Source organism: Triplophysa rosa, linkage group LG3 (genome assembly GCF_024868665.1).
Source record: "Triplophysa rosa linkage group LG3, Trosa_1v2, whole genome shotgun sequence".
In the NCBI taxonomy this organism is placed as follows: domain Eukaryota; kingdom Metazoa; phylum Chordata; class Actinopteri; order Cypriniformes; family Nemacheilidae; genus Triplophysa; species Triplophysa rosa.
The window spans coordinates 14,086,839-14,108,402 of NC_079892.1; the positions used below are offsets into that span (position 1 = coordinate 14,086,839).

The 21,564-nt window shown below is 40.0% G+C and overlaps 4 protein-coding genes across 9 annotated transcripts in view; 3 read left to right on the forward strand and 1 right to left on the reverse strand.

Annotated features, from left to right (window-relative positions):
• The window catches only part of LOC130552029 (histone H2AX-like), a 446,303-nt gene that overhangs the window by 1,612 nt on the left and 423,127 nt on the right, over positions 1 to 21,564 (forward strand). The window lies entirely within an intron of this gene.
• On the forward strand, positions 1,187 to 2,963 carry LOC130552035 (histone H3-like). Its single transcript, XM_057330118.1, has 2 exons — positions 1,187 to 1,539; positions 2,560 to 2,963. Exons 1-2 carry the CDS (start codon positions 1,196 to 1,198, stop codon positions 2,870 to 2,872), a joined length of 657 nt encoding a protein of 218 aa, XP_057186101.1. The 5' UTR covers positions 1,187 to 1,195; the 3' UTR covers positions 2,873 to 2,963.
• LOC130552018 (histone H2B-like) lies at positions 3,143 to 4,628 on the forward strand. The gene has a single exon (XM_057330101.1). The coding sequence runs from the start codon at positions 3,595 to 3,597 to the stop codon at positions 3,967 to 3,969; it is 375 nt and encodes a 124-aa protein (XP_057186084.1). The 5' UTR covers positions 3,143 to 3,594; the 3' UTR covers positions 3,970 to 4,628.
• LOC130551981 (uncharacterized) lies at positions 7,472 to 14,878 on the reverse strand. Of its 6 annotated transcripts, none has more exons than XR_008962663.1 (7): positions 14,813 to 14,878; positions 13,605 to 13,673; positions 12,177 to 12,229; positions 9,545 to 9,783; positions 8,984 to 9,053; positions 8,552 to 8,717; positions 7,472 to 7,770 (listed from the first exon to the last, which is right to left on the reverse strand). XR_008962663.1 is itself a non-coding variant. In XM_057330060.1 (7 exons), exons 3-7 carry the CDS (start codon positions 10,833 to 10,835, stop codon positions 7,650 to 7,652), a joined length of 1,191 nt encoding a protein of 396 aa, XP_057186043.1. In that variant the 5' UTR covers positions 10,836 to 12,229; positions 13,605 to 13,688; positions 14,813 to 14,857; the 3' UTR covers positions 7,472 to 7,649. The 6 variants fall into 6 exon arrangements, 5 of the variants coding, with proteins under 5 accessions (XP_057186043.1, XP_057186040.1, XP_057186039.1 ...); XM_057330060.1 differs by having other exon boundaries at positions 10,241 to 12,229; positions 13,605 to 13,688; positions 14,813 to 14,857; XM_057330057.1 differs by lacking the exon at positions 14,813 to 14,878 and adding an exon at positions 10,241 to 10,880 and having other exon boundaries at positions 12,167 to 12,209; positions 13,605 to 14,437.

Consider the following 21,564-nt stretch of genomic DNA (forward strand, 5'->3'; position numbering starts at 1 on the left):
CTACTTTGAATATGATTATTTATCCTAACTAACTGGCGTTTTTCTCCACATTCAAAAAAATGATTTGTTGAATTAACTTGTTTATATTAAGGTCCAATATTATAGGGCTTTACTTTCTACTCAACAGTGTTAAGTTGACCAGTCAAACACTTGTTAAGTAAAGCCGACAGTACTAAATTTATAGTATAAATAACATAGTTAACTTACGTTAATTCAGTTACTTGCATTCTTTATGCACTGTGAACAAGGATGGGTTAAGTAAAACAGCAGCGACAGTTCATTTTTTTGAGTGTACTGTATATTTAATATTTTTATTAAACTATACGACTCATAGTGTGAATCACAACAGGGATTTTCAAACTCTTGAGGCGTACGATCATTTTCCAATGGATAACTAACAATGCCAATGTTTTTATATCTCGCCATAAGGCATCACAGCTGGCCTTACATATAATTCATAAAACGACAAGAACAAACTTAGTAAAAGGGAAAATGTGTTTCTACGTATTTTTTAATAAAAAATTGTGTTTGAGAAAATTGTTGTCTAAATGGGGCTACAACACGTAGAAATGTAATTTACAGAGCTGCGTTAATAGGAATAATTTAAACAAAGTTGAAACTTTACAGTTGCAACAAAAGGACAAAATTTCATACCTGGAGAGGACTTAAGAAGCTCAAACCTGGCTGCAAGATATGTCAAGTCCTGCCACGACAAAAGAACAACCAGCACAACACAACAAAACACTGACACAACACACAAACTGACACTGTGACAGGATCCTGTCTCCCTCACCGAGAACTTTCACCAATACTTTGCTCTTTTTCTGTTTATATTGAGATGTAAATATAGATATTTATATACTTTTATTTATTTTTATCTTAATCTGTATTTGTGCATGTTTATATTTTTTCTGTGCTTCGGCAATGTTGTTTTATCATGCCAATAAAGCTTCGTTGAATCTTGAAAGGGTTTCAGACAGGATACACGCACGGCTCGTGCTCGTTTGAAAATCAGGAAACGCACAGCCATTGGTCAGCTGAATACGTAGACGTCTCACATTATCCAATCAGATTTCAGTGCATTGTCGCCACCCTCTGAGCGCATGGTCGACTAGTCTTTAAAAGCAGCCAGCAGAAAGAAGTTGTTCATTCTCTCTTCTGCTGCATCTGACGGAGACTAGTTGTGATCGTAGTTATGGCACGAACTAAGCAGACCGCTCGTAAGTCCACTGGTGGCAAAGCGCCGAGGAAGCAGCTCGCTACTAAAGCTGCCCGTAAGAGCGCCCCAGCCACCGGCGGCGTTAAGAAGCCTCATCGTTACAGGCCCGGTACCGTGGCGCTGAGAGAAATCCGCCGCTATCAGAAGTCCACCGAACTGCTGATTCGTAAGCTGCCTTTCCAGCGTCTTGTGAGAGAAATCGCTCAGGACTTCAAGACTGATCTGCGCTTCCAGAGCTCCGCCGTCATGGCCCTGCAGGAGTCTAGCGAGGCTTATTTGGTCGGTCTTTTTGAGGACACAAATCTGTGTGCCATCCACGCCAAGAGAGTCACCATCATGCCCAAAGATATTCAGTTGGCTCGCCGCATTCGCGGAGAACGCGCTTAAACTCTTGTCTGCATCGCCCACATCAACCCAAAGGCTCTTTTAAGGGCCACTTAAATTCCACTGAACGAAACCATTTCCATTGTAATCATTTGTTTCAGTAGTTAAGGACCGTCTTTAATGGTCCGTTAACGTGATCCAATGAAGTGCGCAGTAACTAGGAATTGCTGTGCAGTTTATTTAGTTGGATATTCTGAAGAGGTAACTCGTACAGGTTACAACAATTAGATGTTCAGTAAATGAGGCATAGCAAACAAAAGACAGGGCTGTGTATTTACACGAGTCGTCTTTTATTAATTCAAAACGATTTAACATTTTGTCTGAAGAGCAAACAAATCGTTTAAACGCCTTTTAAAATGTAAAGTACTAGTTATAACTACTACTTTCATACGGCAGTAAATTACGACTACAACTACTCGATGCCACTTACAATGTACATTTTTTTTGGATTTTACATCATGACTTGTTTACGACTGCGTTCAAAACGAATGATCATTCCCAGAAACCGCCTTCTTATTGTGCTAACCCAAATCCATTCTTAAAGAGAAACTTCACCCACAAATTAAATTTCTGTCATCTTTTACCCACCTCCTAATTGTTCCAAATGTGTAAAATGTCTTTGTTCTGATGAACACAGAGAAATATATTTGGAATAATGCTTATAACCAAACAGACCGTAACACCCATTGACTACCATAGCAGGACAAATTACTTTATCTTTTTTTGTTTTGTTGAACAAAAAACAAAGAAATGTATACACGTATGGAACTACTCGAAGGTGAGTAAATGATGACATAATTTTCATTTTTGGGTGACGTATCCCTTTAACAGTATCGCGAGAGGCTTATAACATACTTGTTGGCTCCTCCTTTTTGTGTCTCCACTAGGTCCTGTAAGCACTGTAACTCTCGTGTCGCAGTCAATTCGCTGCTATTCTTACTTCGCTCGATTGAAATCATGTCTGGAAGAGGTAAAGGAGGAAAGGGTCTCGGCAAAGGAGGCGCTAAGCGTCATCGCAAAGTTCTGCGCGATAACATTCAGGGAATCACCAAGCCCGCCATCCGTCGTCTCGCTCGTCGTGGTGGTGTGAAGCGCATTTCCGGTCTGATCTACGAAGAGACTCGCGGTGTTCTGAAGGTGTTTCTGGAGAATGTTATTCGTGACGCCGTCACCTACACTGAACACGCCAAGAGAAAGACCGTCACTGCCATGGACGTTGTTTATGCCCTGAAACGACAAGGACGCACTCTGTACGGCTTCGGAGGTTAAATTTCGGGAGTGAAAAGATCAAAAACCCAACGGCTCTTTTAAGAGCCACCCACCTTCTCACGGAAAGAGTAAAAATAAAAACAAATCATTTTGTTTTATATAGTTGGGATTCACAATTGTTACTGTACATTATGGTTTCCACCAGAAAATTACCGAAATGTTCAGGTCTGTTGTTCCACTTTCAAAGCAAGTTGGATTTTTCTTTTTTGTCCCGCGTCATTTTTAAAACAATTTAGCGACAAGTAAAGCATTGAAGAAAAATCAGAATTTTAGAGATGTTTTGGTCGAAGTTAAGTTTTACATGCGTTTAACATAAGTCTTTAAACGTATACAAAATAAAACCTCGTAAAAACTCTAAAATGTTATACTCCCAATGAAACTTTGAAACAAGGGATTTCAATCACACGATTGCGCACACAGTCACATATATTACTTGTGTAGAATATTACCGAAATAAAGAAATTAAGAGTGGGAAATAAACAAAGGAAACTGAATCGCTTGGGGGAGGGTCACTTTCAACATCAGTCTGTGGGTGGAAACACTTCCATTGGCTCTCTTTCCTCTCGCCACACTATGAACCAATTGAATCATTTGAAGGGTTTGGCCAACGGAGACACACAATCAGAACACATGCCCCCTTACGTTGAAAATTTGCATAGAGTCCTGTATATATGGACCCCTGAGACTCCAAACTTGTTCAGATTTATTTGTTCGATAACACAATGCCTGAGCCAGCGAAGTCCGCGCCCAAGAAGGGCTCTAAGAAAGCCGCCACCAAGACCGCCGGGAAGGGAGTAAAGAAGCGCAGAAAGTCCAGGAAGGAGAGTTACGCTATCTACGTGTATAAAGTCCTGAAGCAGGTTCATCCTGACACCGGTATCTCCTCTAAGGCCATGGGCATCATGAACTCTTTCGTCAACGACATCTTTGAGCGCATCGGCGGTGAGGCATCTCGTCTCGCTCACTACAACAAGCGCTCCACCATCACTTCCAGAGAGATCCAGACCGCCATCCGTCTGCTGTTGCCCGGTGAGCTGGCCAAACACGCCGTGTCTGAGGGAACCAAGGCCGTGACAAAGTACACGAGCTCCAAATAAATTCCCGCTTGACGCTCCCAACACCCCAAAGGCTCTTTTAAGAGCCACCCATACTGTCAGACAAAGAGCTTTCGGTGATGCTTTCACAAAGGTGGAATCTGTGTTTGTACTTGATGTTAATGTATTCGTCTTGGACTAAATATTTAGGAGTTGATTCCAGGTTTATAATGAAAGTGAAGATCACTCGTAAGGGTGTTGATTAGAATACGCCCGGATCAGCCCACATGAACCACACACTGATGTTTGCGAGTAAATGTTTGGTTGTTGCCCAACCTTGAACTTATTAATGATGAAACGAACGACTGTGGATCAGTTTGTGGAAATCAAATGAGAAACTGTGCTGTGAAAGATTGGATGAATTAACATCTTAAGCAGAGTGCTCGTGTTGCTTTAGTCACAGAGGAAACTTGTTGAATGAACACTTCTTATTGTCTGCATGAGTGCACATTATAAGCAGATTCACTGAAGAAAATATGAACAAGAACACAAGATTAAAGTCAACCTGTTGATTAATCTGTAGAGGGCAGTCTAGCTCAACGTTTGCTTAAAAAGAACACTCCAGCTGTTTACTCCTGATTATCCTTTTACCACTTTCCCTTTCTTTTAATATTTTAGTTCTGTGTCTTTTATGAAAAGAACGAAACGAAAATAATAAATGAACAAAAACTTGCAATGGTAGTTTTATCATAAATTTTCTCTATAGTGTCTTTTATTAGTACATGGGTTTACAATAGGCCTACAATTGTTCATTTAAATGTACAAACACTGCAAATGTATTCTGATCTTTTTTTGGGCCTCAAAAAACATGTATAGATAAACAACTACAGTAACAGATTTAGAGCATCAAACATATAAAAATAAATTAAAATTTGACAAATTAATCAAATCCAATTAATATAGGGTATTGAAATATAATCACAGTTGGTATAAAACAGTTGGCATTGTTTTCTATGAAGTATACTAAATATTAGGTGTGATTGTTATGGCTAAATAAATCCCTTCATGTGGTCCTGGGCCCGTTTCAGAAAGGAGGTTTAGTGAAAACTGTGAGTGAGTATATTAACCCTGAAATGAGGGAAACTCTGGGTTTTCCGTTTCAGAATGTGAGGTATGTCAAACCTGAGAAAGCGAGGTAACTCAAACCCATTTCTAAAAGAGAGGTCACTTATACTCAGAGAGTCAGTAACCATAGTAACTTACTCTGTGAACCTAACCTGGTCGGGAGCAGGTTTTCTTTGGTGAACCCAGAGTTTCTTTTCATCTCCCCCTCTTTAAAGCGCAAGTGGTGTACCTCATTCATTCATTCATTAATACAGTCATACATGGCACACATTTTGATCACACAGAGACCATCTCAGTGACTAATGTCATATGTGCTTTTATAGAGGGTCCTGTATGTGAAGAGGCTGCATTAATTCATACGGATGTACTTTGATTTCAGGAGAAAAATGTAGGACCCGAAATTTTGTCATTTCCCTGTGCATTTTTTATTAAAACTGTAACCTTTTCTTTACAGTGAATTAGATATATCAAAATATACCTCATCCATCCTAACATCAAAAACATTAGTCATCGTGGCCGAGTATTACATCAGAGCAGATTCTTTCCTTTACATTTTCTCACAAATGGTAGTTTTCTATGGAGGATAAGAAATGACTTAATAAAGTGTATAAATAAAGTGCATGAATAAAGAAATGATTAAATACAGACATAAATGCAGAAATGAAGCATCAAAGGTAATAAACACTTAATTTAGACGTGCAGCCATTCCTGCCCAAATCTGCTCCGAGCAGGATTCAAACCAGTGTTCAGTCTGACTTTAACACCATAGTCTGACACCCAAACATGTGTCCTATACACCATGACGTCTCACACTCATCACTAGAGCACTGATGGGCATAACATAAGAATTTTGTATTATTTCTGTTGTTTCATTCAATTACTGATTGATTTGTTTGTTTATTGGTACATTTATCTATTTATTAATTTAAACTTAAGTCATTTTCAGCACATTAGTAAATCCACTGTATGCAGAGCGGAAAGTGTTCCTCTCTCAAGCACTTTCTGCCTCATGTTGCTTTTTATGGTGCTGTTGCCATGGTGAATCGTAATATCAGAGCTCCATTGATGATGGCTTGTCAGTCTGGTGCAAGCGCTTAACTCAAGGTAAGTCTATCCAGAGTTCATAGCACTAACTCAAATCAGCTGTTCTAAAAACAAGCTCAAAGTTTGCATCTCGGTGTAAATCAACTCAAGATATCACATTTTAACTCGGTGTTGGTTGAACCTCCTTATTGAAACAGGCCCCAGATCAACATGCCCGGGTTTATTCTGCAATAACAACCCTCTGGATGTACATTCTCCCGCTTATTACACCTACTTGCCATTTTTATATTTGAGTATTTATTATTATATTTATGGCATGATGAATCATGTGTAATAATGGATGAAATGTTTATTCTATAAAAATGGTTAAACTATTGTATAGCATTTTTTTACCCACTAGATGGCACTGTACTTCCTTCGCTATACTCTATCTTGAAATACCACATAATTGGTAATAATAATAAAAATACAATCTGCTGTTCTGTGTCTATAAGTGTTCGGTTCGGCCACCAAATCAAGCATACAGCATTGGACTGTTAGGACATCTGAGAGGAAAATCCATGTGAAAATTCATACGAACCTCTCCAGAATAAAGAAAAGCGCAGGTAACATCATCACAGACCTCTCTAAACCAAGCCTTTAAAGTGTACATATGTGCATAACTCTCTGACTGTATATTGTTTGAAGTCTTTATTTCTATACGTATTTAATTTTGCATTCTGTTTCTTGTTTTATGTTTATGTTTGTACACTGTAAAATGTTTGACCGTAACTTCACAGTATATTTCTGGCTTCTGGTTGCATGACTTTCACAGTATGCGACTTCACAGTAAATTACCGGCTTCTGGTTGCTTTCACAGTAACTCACTGTGTCATGTCTGCAGTAAAGAGTTGTAAACTAACTGTTGTGTACTGTGCCCTCACAGTATGTATGCCATTGTATTACTGTGATTTCATAGAATGACCCAGTGAAACTAGTTTAATTAACTGTGAAGTTAAAGTTCCTGTCTGTCACACTACTGTTATTTAGCAGTTCATTGTTGAACAATTATTATACTAAACCTTGAGTAAATGTCTGTCAGTTTATTGTGAGGTTGCAGTTGGCTGCTGTGAAAGTGATGGTTTTTAACTGAACAGTAAGTGCCAGATAAGGATCAGATTAGCTAAAATCTTAAAATTAAATATCTGTGATTCACCAGTTGGCCAGCTGCAGAATTACAGTGTTAAGTGAACCAATTACACACTCATGACAATACACGGCTATACCTCAGCAGCCAATAATGTGCTTTTAATTTACACTTAAAAATATGATTTTTATCTGATAGCCCATCAATACAGAATAACACTGAGACGACCGAGAACCTGTTTTAAAGTAAACAAGCAGAAACAGTTTGACATATTTATTTTAATACAGTTTCTCTATAAATATTTCAGCTATGACACACAGATCATGACTCTTTATGAAACCAAGACAGGCTGAACCAAGAATATGTTCAGCTAGAATCTAAGTGAAAAACCAAACAACATAACTTAACAAAAGCTTGACCATGCCAGTATTAGGTTGGTTTAGACTGCTTACTCTGTCATCCATTCAAAATCAATGAGTTTTCTTATAAATGTACAAACTTGCTGGTTTATTTGCCCTTTACGCCTCTTTGACTTTGTGCCAGCCTCTGGATTTATGCCCAGAAAGCACCTATAAACAAAAAAGCAGAGAGAAAAGCTGTTAGTTTCATCCAAATGGGATGAAAAAGGTGGCAGTCCTCAGTCACCACCTTCAGTGGTGTAATGACTGCGCCAAATCAGACACACAATAATTAGTTACTTTTCTTTCAATATAATTGTAAGCCTCTCCTTCAACAGGCAAGCTAATCACCAGGGACTGTTACCACCAAACTAACAAGTTAACACCTTGAGGCAAAAACACAACTATGGTGGCAATAGCAACCCATGCCGAATGTTCAAGAGAATATTTTTTTGGAAATAATATTTGATCTTTGAGAAAATATTTTGGGATACTGAGCTGTAAGTTGTAACCATCAGAAATAAAACAAAAAACTCTTGAAATATTTCACTGTTTGTGTAATAAATTTATAATAAAATTTACTTTTTTTTTAATAAAAATACAAAATATAAAGAACTTGTCCATGGCAATCTAATTTGTGAGATTCACCTGTATGTTTGTGTATGTTAAAATACTGTGTACAGTGTTTAGTGTAGTAAATAGAGTTGATAATATCACACATGATGTTTGTAGTTCATGCTCATAATTCAGAGTCTCTTATTCTGTTGAGCGCAAAACTGAAGTTATCTCAGTTTGAGCAAGGTGACATTACTGTGGATCTGTTAAACTGCAACCATTTAAATAACATTGTAACTGCTTGGCTGCTCGTTCTGCACAACACATCCAAACTTTCCTGGTTTAACCCACCAAATAAAAAACAAGCACTCAATTACAATATAATTGTAGACACTACCTTTGAATAAATTCCAGAGTGCAAGCAGCATCTTCAGCATACTGTAAATTGAAATTGTAGTAGCTGGCAAAAATAGCACACAGACCAGTTGTGAAGTCTGGATGAGGTCCCATAACTACTTCACCATCCAAAGACAACATCCATGCCCTTGGCCTTGTTGTGTTACCTGAAACGAAACCATATATAGTCATCATGCCTGACAAATCTTGAATATCAGGATATTTCACACAGTACTATATCAAAAAACAATCCAGTAAATGGGTTAATGTATAAAACAAACTGGGTCAAAATTACCCAGCATTTGTTCTGTCCAATATTTACCCAGTGCTGGGTTGCCAAATAAACCAGAAATAGTTTCTTTTTTAGTTTAGGAACTCTTAGAAGAAAACAACAGTTCCTACAAGAAACTACTCATTTAGACATCAACATTACCTTGGACAATCAAGCGAGGAGTACTTGTTAGGGTGATAGTACTTTTAATGTCAGTGGCTGTGGCACAAGTCTGCAAAAATAATAAATCAATAGATTAAGTGTAGAATAAGACTAAGTTAATAATATGTACAACATATGGTACCAAAGAGTCAAAATCTGTGCACAAACCATCCCTTGACCCCATCAATTATCCCTGTACCCCTTTGGTACAGTTTAGATTGTGATTATGACTTTGTGTAATGTATTCACTGTACACTCACCAAGCACTTCAGCTATAAGTCTCAGCTACGACTATAAATATGCAGATATAGGACAGCAACATAGACCATATATCAAAAAGGACAACATGACAGTGCATTTGTACAAACAGGGCTTAGTGGTAAAGCAGGTCATCAGCCAACTGGAAGGTTAGTGGTTTGATCCTGGTTTTACCCAGACCACAAGTTAAACTGTCCTTGCCATGTGTCTTCAGTGTGTGAAAGTGGATGATTGTGTGTTCAAAAGTTCATTTACAGTTTACAACAAACAAAATGCCTAATGCGACAATTAATCAATACTTACATCAACTTCAAGCACAATGGCATCCTTGGGCTCTTTGAAGTATGCCATCACAAGGAGAAGAATGCACGCTGCCTTGTCTGAATCCTCGTGTTCAAAACAAGTCAAAACACTTTTCACCCTTTGATGACACTTGACCTCCTGGCAGAACCTCATAATAGTGTTGCCTTTTCTATCCAGGGCCTCTCGAAACTTGGTAAGGATGGGGATATCAGTCAAGAGAGTGAAGTGTGAAAAAAAACCTGGAAAGCAATACAGACATAGACACATACAGTTGAGCAGCGATACTCATGTAATGCTGTGTATTTTGGGGTATTTGATAACAGTTTACAACACAGCTCAACCAATCAGATTCAACAATCATAGTGGCCTCTTTAAAATATGTATTTTAAAACAAAAACATTGCGACCATAGACTGCATATTAAGATAGATGGCATGTCTCCACCCCTCCCCCAGACAAAAATATCCCAGAAACGGTGCAGTTATCTTGAGTTCTTTTTCCACTTATTACACAGTGACCTGTGTTGGTTGAAACACAGTGGTCTGTGTAAAAATACACCATGTAAAATAAGGGAACTTTTACAGTGTGCCTTGGAAGGTTTCTGAATCAAATTCGCATTTTACTTTTTGGATTAAGACTATATTCGGCTAATGGCATGAGCCTTGTGCTTCACAAAATCAAAATTTAGGAAGAAAACCTCTTGGTGAAAAGAGAAAAGGCCATTCCTCCTTTAACACTGCAATGGCTGGTGGAGGCACACTATTAAGATAGCGTCGCTGGATGATATAGGTCTTCTCCATCAGAGGATCAGCTCTCTCAGCACCACTCATGCCTTCCTTTGAATAGATGTCAAGGAGATGATGTTTGATGCCATCCAATGATGCCTCAGTTTCACCAGGAGGAATTTCTAAAGGACCCCATCTTACACAGCCATACTGATCTACAGGGCCTCTTTGCATCGCTCTGCCTTCATCTGGAACCTCACTTCGTGGCCTTCTCTCCCTGCGTCGTCTCCCAAGAGTATTGTTCCTGTTTTTATACTCCACCCTAGTTTTAATTTGCTGCAGAAGAGAATAACAACCATCTCCAAGGACGTCTCCATTTTTTGCCACATCAGCAAAACATTCTGGATGGCTCCTTATAATGCTTCGAACAACACTGTGACAAATTGCTCTGGTTGGGTTAGGTTCATGCTCCAACATCTGATCCACCACTGCCTTCACCATATCTTTTCTATCGCCTGGAGATTGTCTTGTTTTATTTGCTATTGCCCTTCGAATTGCTGCTGGCATTCTAGCCCAGTTGAACTGGAAGTCTGCATGCCATGGTCTGCCAAGCTGAAAAGAGGGAGAGGACTATACAGACTATACAATACTTAAATTGGCCATGTAATGAATGATAAATGACTTTTTTTAAACTAAGCACAATTTCACAATCAACTATTTTTCCTTTTCTTGGGATCACTGTGATAAGAACATGTACTAGAGAACATAGAAAAAATGTAGCAAAGGACATCCTGTGGGCTCGAAAAGCACACCCATCAAGTTCACAAACTGGGTGTGCATTTTTCTCATTACATTGAATCCAGCTACCTACACTATATTGCCAAAAGTATTGGGTCACCCCCTTTTAATAAACAGGTTTGACTACTTTATTTATTTCCGTGGGTACCAATCTTAATGTTATAGGATATAATGATATTCTATGGAATTGTGTGCTTCTAATTTTATAGCAACAGTTTGGAAAAGGGCCCTTTTCTTTTCCAACATGACAATGCCCCTGTGTATAGGGCAAGGTTCAGAAAGAAATGACTGATTCAGCTTAAGGTGAGCTTGTAACTGTACAAAACGGAGCCACACATTTTAAGGGAGTTTCAAATTGCTTGCTATGTTTCACAATTGAGCCAAGCCCTTTATGCTTTCTATACATACGAGACCTCAAAACATTTGCTTTGCGATATTTCTGAGTGCATTCAAGCACACCGCAATTGTACTTATAGTTAGGAGCGTTGCTATGCAGTTTTGCGTGCAAAATAAACTCAACAACAGTCTGAGACGCATGCTCACACAACCTGAATTTACAGATGAACATTGTTCTATTTAGTTGCGAAAGAAATATCAAGCTAACAGTGATTTAAAACTAACAACGCTGGGATTTTGGATATAGCTAGCAGTCTCCCCTAACAACACCAAGTAAACATATTAGGATCACACACAAGAATAACTAAACATTACTGAGGCACATAAAAAGTCAATATATACACCAGTGGTTCTCAAGTCTCAATGAAATTAGCCCTGACCCTAATAAAACACAAATGAAGAAGCTTACTAAAGAACTTAATGCAGTGCTGCGCACATTATTTGTAGATTTGCTCTTGCAGTGCTTTAATGTCAAACGTAGGTCAATCTGTGCAGTTGCATAATGATCTTGATTAATCTTGTTCAGGTGTGTTTGATTATGGTCAGGGCTAATTTTAGCAGGAAAGTGGAATTTGTGTGCCAGAGTTGAGAAAACAGCAAAGAGGGAGCTGCTAACATTAGTAATTTGTGATTAATTTATGATACATTTGTCCTAATCCACAACACTGTAATTTCTCAGTCACAAAAATGGTCACAATACCTACCATATCTTACCTTATAACCGCAGAAAAATGCTGTGGTGAGAACCTATAAGGAATGAGAAAACGCTGTTGTGACAAAGAGCAAAACCAATGTTACACACATACTGATCTGAATCAAAGCAACCTCCTAGGGGTGATCACTACACGACTTTTAAAATCTGTACACATTTTTATTTTTTAACTAGACTTCATACACTTGCCAACTTTATTAACATTTTCATTGAAAACAATACGTAATAGAATCTGCAGACTGGCGCAGACTTTCTGCAACAACTCCAGACTGAAAATCAGGGCAAAAATCTGAGCAAATGTCAGAGAGTAAGAGAGTGATAACAGAATTCCTGAGAGAACCTTTGAGTGAAGAATTTTTTTGAGTGAACTATACTATATTAAACTTTTTGTGCAGTTACAGACATTGTGTATTGTGATGTCAGTCAATTAAAAACTTTTGATTGTGTTGTGGCATTAATGTGTGTAAGTTGTGAAGCACTTTAGTGTGATATTTAATCAGTATTATGGCTGATGTCATATTAATAGCAGGTGCAAAAGTGATATTGATTCAATGAAATTAACATTGACAAATCAACCATTTTTAACATTGATTCAATGGTTTGGACCTGTTAGCTTGCTGTCTGGGTACCTTTGTACCCGTCACTCTTACTGTCATCTTTATGTACAGTACCATATTGCCAAACAAAGCTATATTTTCCTGCTTATTAAAATAGAAAATTATGTTACATCATAATCCTTTACTTGATATATAACTATATAATTCGCAAATTTATATAATAAATCATATTAATCCCTTACAAAAAATAGTTACAAATATTACTTGTACTCAAAATAGGTCAAAACACTGTATTCATGAACATGATGTCTGTCTTGTTTTACCTGCACTCATCCCCTCGTGAAGTCGCAATGTAATGCTTAAAACATTATACTGTTGGCATGCCACGTTACCTATATACATATGTAGATGTTATCTAAACTATGTTTACCTGAACAGCTACGAAACCGCTATTAGGATGATATATTGGAGATCTTTTCGCCGTCTTAGGTTTAGTCAGCGTTCATTGTGCTTACAACGATACAGCGCCACCTCTTCAGTGTAATGCTGTAACTGCAGTTAAAAGTTACACTTGTGTGATTGGGAGTTTTTAATGCAAATATCTAACAATTTTTATGTTGAATATTAGATGAAGCAAGCAACTTCACGGAGGCAGCTGCTTCTAAATTCTCCATGCAGTAAAAAACCCGAGAATTTACAGACATTATTACAACCGACGTCTGCTCATTTCTTGTTTAGTTACCGGAGTACTTTAACTGCTAACAACGTGACAACAGAACATGTAACTAACAATAATTTGGTTAAAACTGTAAAATTACATGAACTATCAGATGAAAACGGTCATTTAACATAATGTGACAATTAATCACTTACCGCTTTATCCGTGGGAGCAGCTGTGAAAGCCCAGACGCATGCGCAAAAGACGTAATTCACTGTAGCTTCCTGTAAATGTCCCACCTGCATTATTTTCACAATAAAAGTCTGAATAGTGTATTACACGGTAAAATATCACAGCTACAGCTTGTGAAGTGCCAATAATCTAATTTACTGTAAAATTTCACAGTTACATCTTGTGAAATCCTGGAAAATTTTTACAGTGTAAGTACTCAGAGATCCTTGAGACCAAATTCATGTGAATGAAGCGAATGAAGCTTGATGCTGATTTATGATTCCAGTCATATTATTTATATTAAACTGATTTAAATTCAGTTTAAAGAGGAGAAAATGTCATGTCAACCAATGCAGTTCAATTGTTTATAAAAATTGTCTCATATAACTTCATATGTGTCTAATGTCTTCATTGAGCAGAAGTGAAACTGGTGTGTTTCAGTTCAGATGATTGAAGCAATCAAACAGTGACACTGAGAGTGTTGAGCTGAAAATCACATTTGCATTGACAGGATGAAGAGACTCAGAAATAGATCAGCTCTGTCTCCAGAGATCATGTTCACAACACAACACCTGCATTTCACATTTACTCATACATGAACCTCTTCACATCTATTACAACTATTGAGAATCATGATACAGGACATTCCTGCACAAACACTACATGTGATTGTCTCTGTTGTATGAATAAATCTGTTAGTCACATGTAACGTGTTCAGAATGTTAGCAGAAGAATCCTGCCCACTTCTTTGCATTGTGATCACATGCTTCAGTGATCTGAGAGTGTTTATAGTGCTGTGAGTTTAACACTTCATGACTCACAACACAACACAACACAACACAACACAACACAACACAACACAACACAACACAACACAATCTTCATCAACACACAAACCAACAAGAACAACAATGACTTTCAGCATCATCTTCATCTGGACGCTCACAGTGTTTGCTCAAGGTTTGTGTAGTAACATTTATATCATGATTATTCATTCATTAACGAGTGAAATCTTCATTTGTTTCAGTGTTGTCTTATATTTCATTCTTGTTGTTTCTTTCAGAGTGTAGAGGACAGTACACTGTTACTCAGAGTCCATCAACAACAGCAGTTCAACCAGGACAACATGTTAAAATAAAGTGTAAAGTCAGCAGTGGAGTGTATCGTGGTGATTACTTAGCCTGGTACTTACAGAAACCTGGAGAAGCTCCTAAACTCCTCATATATGATGCAACAACCCTCTATCCTGGAACTCCATCTAGATTCAGTGGCAGTGGATCAAACACAGATTTTACTCTGAGCATCAGTGGAGTTCAGACTGAAGATGCAGGAGATTATTACTGTCAGAGTGCACACAGTGGTCCAACGTTGACACAGTGATAAAGAGTCGTACAAAAACCTCCGTCAGTCAGACTGAACAGTGACTGCACTGACACACTTCACACATACTGCAGCTGCTGAATGAGAGGATGTGATACTGAACAATACACAATGACTTAGTATGTGATGTTGTGATTATTATTACTTCTATTACTCAACTACTGTCTATCAGGACAAACCTTGAAGAGCATTATAGCAAAATCCTCAACACATTTTTTGTGCCTTGGGGAGGATTTGTTTTGTGACATGTAACTCTATAGAAAGCGTTTGACAAGCTCAAGTGCCTAAACACCAGTGGTGTAAAGTATTGGAGTAAATGTACTTAGTTACTTTACTTAAGTATCTTTTTGGCTACTTTGTAGTTGTACTGAGTATTAAAGATATTAGCAACTTTTACTCTCTACTTAACTACATTTTTGAACAAGTATATGTACTCTTTACTCCACTACATTTGTAATGACTAATGCAATTACACATTACATTTTGCATGCCACCTATCTTATAATTAATATTGCCATTCACAGGGCATTGAAGGTACTACAATCTTGTGGATTTTGCCATAACTTACTAAAACTTGTCAACATGGCTTCTTTATATGAATATGAGTGCAGTATCAGGTAGATGTCAATCGCTGGCGGTTTATACACGGTTAGCCCTTACCCGCTATTTCTACAGTAATATATTGGCAACACTGTTGCCAGCTAGTTACTGTAGGTCACACATCTACAAAAGCTCTTGTTTTTAAAACTAACTCTTCCTAAATGTGCTCTAAACATGTTTGCTCAAAATTTGACCATATGGTGGGACTATTGCCATGAAGTGATGTAAACCAGTAAAAAGAATGTATAGTATTTCAATTTTCAAAAGTGCTCTCACACTATATAGACAAAATATTAACCTATAGAATGAGTCGGACACAGAGAAATGAACAATTCACATATGAATCTCAACAATGGTGACAATCAACTGAACAGCTTCATGCTGCAATGCATGCTGGGTACATAGTACAAAACTCATTCATGATTGTTTGTCACCATTGATGAGGTTTGTATGTCAAGTGTCTAACTGTGTCTCAATTGCAAAGAAAGATTTTCTGACAGAGATCTTTCCATTATAACATGTAATCACTTTACCAAACATATCTTAATAAATCTTAAATGCTATATTATTATTATTTAATGATTGAATTCTTTCAGATGTATCTTCAGTTACTAAGCAAACATAAAGTTGCGGTTCCTGTAAAGTCCCTTTCAGTGTTATTGTATAAGTGTACATTTTAAAGCTACAAGAAAGTCAAAGAGTCCAACCAAAGCAAACACTGATCGCCATAATGGTGACTTAAAACATAATTGAACCACTATGAACTCGAGTTAAATCTCAATAAGATCTTACACAGATGACAGAAATAAAGTGAAAGTGGTGTCTGTAATATGTGAAGATGTTATTGATGTTTGTGTTTAATTCTCCTCTGGTGAAATCTTGACAGATTTATTGTGTTCATCTGTTATTTACACTTGTTCATCTAAGACTGTGTGACTTAAGTGCGTTAATAGATTCTTTAATAATGTATCTTCAAACAGCCATTGCAGTAGTTTACTGTAAAACACCTACAGTAACTAGCTGGCAACAGTGTTGCCAATATATTACTGTAGAAATGGCAGGTAAGGGCTAACAGTGTATGTGAAATGAGGACATGACTGCAGCTGGCGATGAGGCCCAAACCAGCATGTCCAGTGCAAAAAGGCTTTGACTTTTTAATTCTACTTAACATTATTTTATTTATCTGTTATATTGAAGAGACCTTTTTGAAGGACTTTGGTTTACTTATGAGCACTTGAGCTTAAATGAGACTTAGGGTGTTTGTAATGACGTAGGTTATGGTGTCGACCATGATTTGTTGCAATTTTGAGGTGTTCAGTCTTATTATGATTTAAGAAAATAAATGCGATTGCTCACCTCACAAATCAACTGTTTCTAGTTTTTCACTGATGTGTCTCTTAAGTGTTGAGGACTAGTGCTGCTTTGAGCCTACATTCAGTATGAGTAAAATACTCAAGTACTGTTAAAATCAGATACTCTAAGACTTTTACTCAAGTCGTTTTGGAATTGGTGACTTGTAACTTGTAATGGAGTAATTTTCACTGCAAGGTATCTGTACTTTTACTTAAGTATGGTTTTCAGGTACTCTTTACACCTCTGCTAAACACAATGTACAACATGGACCACAAGTGCAAGAACTCAAAATGGAAACTTTTTCAAATCAGTGTGTTAAAATCCAGGCATCATGTTTGACAGATAATGCAACATGCAAGACTGTTATGGCTAGAAGGGATACAGCTACCGCCACTGGCATGCGCACTTCAATACCACATAGTTTTTGTCACGCTGACAAAAGTTGATTAATATTTGTATATTATTGTAAAGTTAGGTTTAGGGTTGGTGTAGGTGTAGGCGTTAGCTAATGCATTAGTAGCAGTATCTCTTCTAGCCACAACCATGCAAGACTGACAGGAGAGAGCATGACATGGAAACATAAATCATGTGATCACTGTGACACAAAACAGAGTACGAGTTTCCACATATCAACACCAGATACAGAAACACTAACAGAAGTGTTAGAATCCAACACTTCAGAGTGTTAAAGCCTCTCCAAATATATATCAAAATCTGGGCTGTGCAAAAATATCGATACATGTAACTATAGCAATATTTTTTTTTCAATAGTGTATCGATAGTGATACCTCTACTATCGATATATATATTTTAAATCATGTCATATACATCAAGTAGGCTACATAAAGTAAGTGGAAGTGAGCATGATGAAAAATATAAGAACGCTTGGAGCTCTCAGAGCTGATGTGTGGGTGTGCTTTGGTTTTCAAAATAAGTAATGGAGTAATGAGTTATATAAACTAATGCTGTTTGTAGGCTTCGCAAGTCATGACACAAGTCACTTGGCTACTGCAGTGCATTAGACAAAAAGTTTATTAAGAAAAGTAACAATGACATTTATTGTGCTTTCACGGATGTGACACCAGCGCATTTACAGCACGGATGAACCAGGGGTTTTATCTGCCCATGTTCATTGTTAAAACTGTAATGCACCACAACAGCCAAGTGACTTGCGTGAGCCACCTTATTCCCCTGTGCTACCCACTTAAGGGGCGCAATCCACAGTTTGAGAACCCAAAGCTCTGATCTAAAGGTCCATGCATCGCACATCATTGCCACTCTGCAGAGGTAAGGGATGTTTTTACACTTATCCTTACAGAAAACCCCCGGTGGTGCACAGCATGATGTATTTCTAGCTGTACTTTTTACATTTTCTATTTAAAGCATTGCAATATATCGCAAATGTGTATCGTATCGAAATACATAGCAAAATATTGTATCGTGACCCATCTATCGTGATAAGTATCGTATCGGGAGGCACTTGCCAATACACAGCCCTACTGTATAAATGATAAAGTCTCTTAAAAAATCAACACTCATTATCTGTTTGTAAGAGAAACAGAATTATGGGCCATCAAACATGAAAAAAATGCTGTAGTAAACACTAGTATTTAGGAAACTAGAGGTGTTTTTGAACACTGGTATAGTAAACATGATGCAGAATATGCATTTACTATAGTTAATACTACAGAATATTCTAGTATTTTACAGTATTTTTTCATGTGAGCTACCTGTATTGTTGAAAAAATAACAACATGAATTTATTGCTGTGTCACAACTCCCTCTTTCTTCCCAAAAGGCACCATTTGCCCTTTTAAAGATCATGGGAGGCTGAGATGGTGATCCACCACTATTGCACGAGATGTTTGTTTATGGGTCCAGTACAGTGGAGGGTTAAAGGTGGCCCTGATTGGTCAATATGGATATATCATGTTAAGTTTTGTCACATGGGCAAGGAAAGGATAAAAGGGAAATGTAAGATTTGCTCTGTCTCCTTTTCTCCTCACTGGAAGCTCCTTCTGGGAGCTCTGGCTCTTCTCCATCTTCTTCTATACTTTCTCTCTTTTCTATCCTATTTTCTATCCTCTCATGTAATATCACATACATTTAGAAAACTGTTACTTGTATCATTTATCATTGTATGTGCTTACTTTGTAACCATTTTACACGTAACATCATTTCAGTTTGTTATTAAATTAATTTACAAATCTGCAGACTAGTGTTGGTTCCCTTTCTGTCGGTCTCTCGACGTTGTGTCGAGCCGACAGATGGGGTTCGCTCTTGAGAACCTATCAACTTCTGACTAGTTTAGAAAAGGCCAATGAATTTGGCGAATGAAATTTGCATGCCGGACTCCGCCCCCGGATATCCGCGTATAAAAGGGAGACGGCGTGCTGCATTCATTCACCTTTTGTTCTTCGGAGCCTTCACACTGATCGACTTCGAGACTTCAATCTCTACGCCGAATTACTGCTGGAATCTTATGACGTGGTGCAGCGGACGGTCCCTTCCTGCAGCGACTTTCCCCTGGGCGTCTCGTCAGTTCCAGAAGTGTTCGAGTTTTTTTCTAAAAGAGCAAATTTCTCCAGCGTGGCATGTCCCGCTGTTCTCATGGGTGCAACACACTCGTCGAGGAGGGGGACGGACACGATGTCTGCTTCCAGTATGCTGGGGCAGACGATGTGGATACGTCCTGCTTGCACTGCGGGCGGTTGACGATTCAGACGTTGCGTCACAGGCGGCTGTGTTCCCACAGGACTCTGCCACCACCTCGTCTGCTCCCTGTTCCGTGACGGCAGGACTACGGCCCTGCCGCCCGCTACAGCAAGCAGCGAGGGTGATATGAGGATTACTCTGAGCGCTTATCCGCCAGCCACTGGCTCACGGACCGTTCGCACCTCGTCTCGCTCGTCTGACCGTTCCCCAGGAGACGGTCCCACCGTCTTGTTCCTCGACCACGTATTCGGACACGATGCGTGATGATGAGATGTTGCAGCATCGGGGGGTGACGTACTGCATCTGACTCCGACGATTCCTTGGGCTCCCTCCCTCGGGGGGTCGAGCCCAGGAAGAAGCGGACGTCGAAATGTCAGCCATGCTTTCCCGGGCCGCTGTGAGCATTGGGTTGCAGTGCCCGCACTGCCTCTCCCAGCGCTTGCGGCTGGCTACATGGCGCCTCGGGGTTGAGTGTGGCACCAAGCCACGCCTGCCCCCAGTGCCGTGTTTACCGGAAGTGCATGAGGAACATAGTAAGACCTACAACGCCTCTTTCCGGTACGTTCACATCAAACAAAGTTCTGTCACCCTCTCTTCCCTCGAGGGTGAAGCAGCTAGAGGATACGTCGATGTCCCCCAGGTGGAGTGTGCCGCTGCGGTGCACTTGTGCCCGCAGGCGGCAGCCATCTGGGGGGCTCGACCTAGACTCCCGTCCAAAGCATGAGGGGTCTTGGCATCTCTGGTGTCGAGAGCTCACACTGCGGCGGACCAAGCTGCCTCCTTTCTCCACGCTATGGCTCCTGCCAGGCCAAGGCGTTGAGAGAGCTCCACGAGGGTAAGACCGACCCAGCGCTTATGCAGGAACTCCGCGCCGCCACCGACCTCACTCTACGGGCGACCAAGGTGACCACGCGGGCCCTGGGTCGGGCGATGTCCACACTTGTGGTCCATGAGAGACACATCTGGCCAAACCTTGCACAGATGAATAACGCGGAGAAGGTCCGCTTTCTCGACGCACCCATCTCTCAAGGGGGGGGGGGCTGTTTGGTGATACTGTCGAGCCGCAGTTCTCGACAGTAAATAAGCAGACAGAGGATATCAAGCATATCCTCCCCCGCCGCGACTCGGCCGTCGAGTCCCGTGTGCCGTCTGCTTCCCAGCAGCCCTGGTCCTCTTCGACGCCCTCTGGCTCTGGCGCCCCCCACTCAGGTGGCCCCCCGGAAGAGACATCGAAGAGGAGACCATCGCCCCGTCAGCAGCCGCGGCGAAAGCAGAAGCGGCCCTCATGGGAAGACCCCAGGGAGATCGAGGCTACCATCGGGCCCCAGCCATGGCGAAGCGCAACGTTGAGTATAAACACCAGCCCTCAGCACTCTCAGTCAGACAGTGCGTTGAGCTGCGTAAACGCGAGGCAGGAAAAACAGCACAGCCGATCTCCTCCCCGGGGGCCCTCCCCCGGCAAGGGATCCATATTGCTGGCCATCGAACCACCCCCCGCGGGGACGATGAAGCAGATCAAACCCCTAGTCCACCTGTCTCGGTTCCTGGGAGCCTGGTTCAGCTTCCCAGGCTGTCAGGTTGGCTAGGGAGTACGATCCGTCTCGGCTACGCGATCCAGTTCGCCAGACGGCCGCCCAAGTTTCGGGGCATCCTCTCTACCTCAGCAGAGGCAAGGATGCACCCGTGCTTTGGGCCGAGGTCGCCACCCTTCTGGCGAAGGGAGCGATCGAGCCCGTCCCACCAGCTGAGATGTTCAACGGGTTCTACAGCACGTACTTCATTGTCCCAAAGAAAGGCGGGGGGCTGCGCCCCATCCTAGATCTGTGTGTCCTGAACAAGCACCTACACAAGCTGCCGTTCAGGACGCAGAGGCGCATCCTGACGTCTGTCAGATGT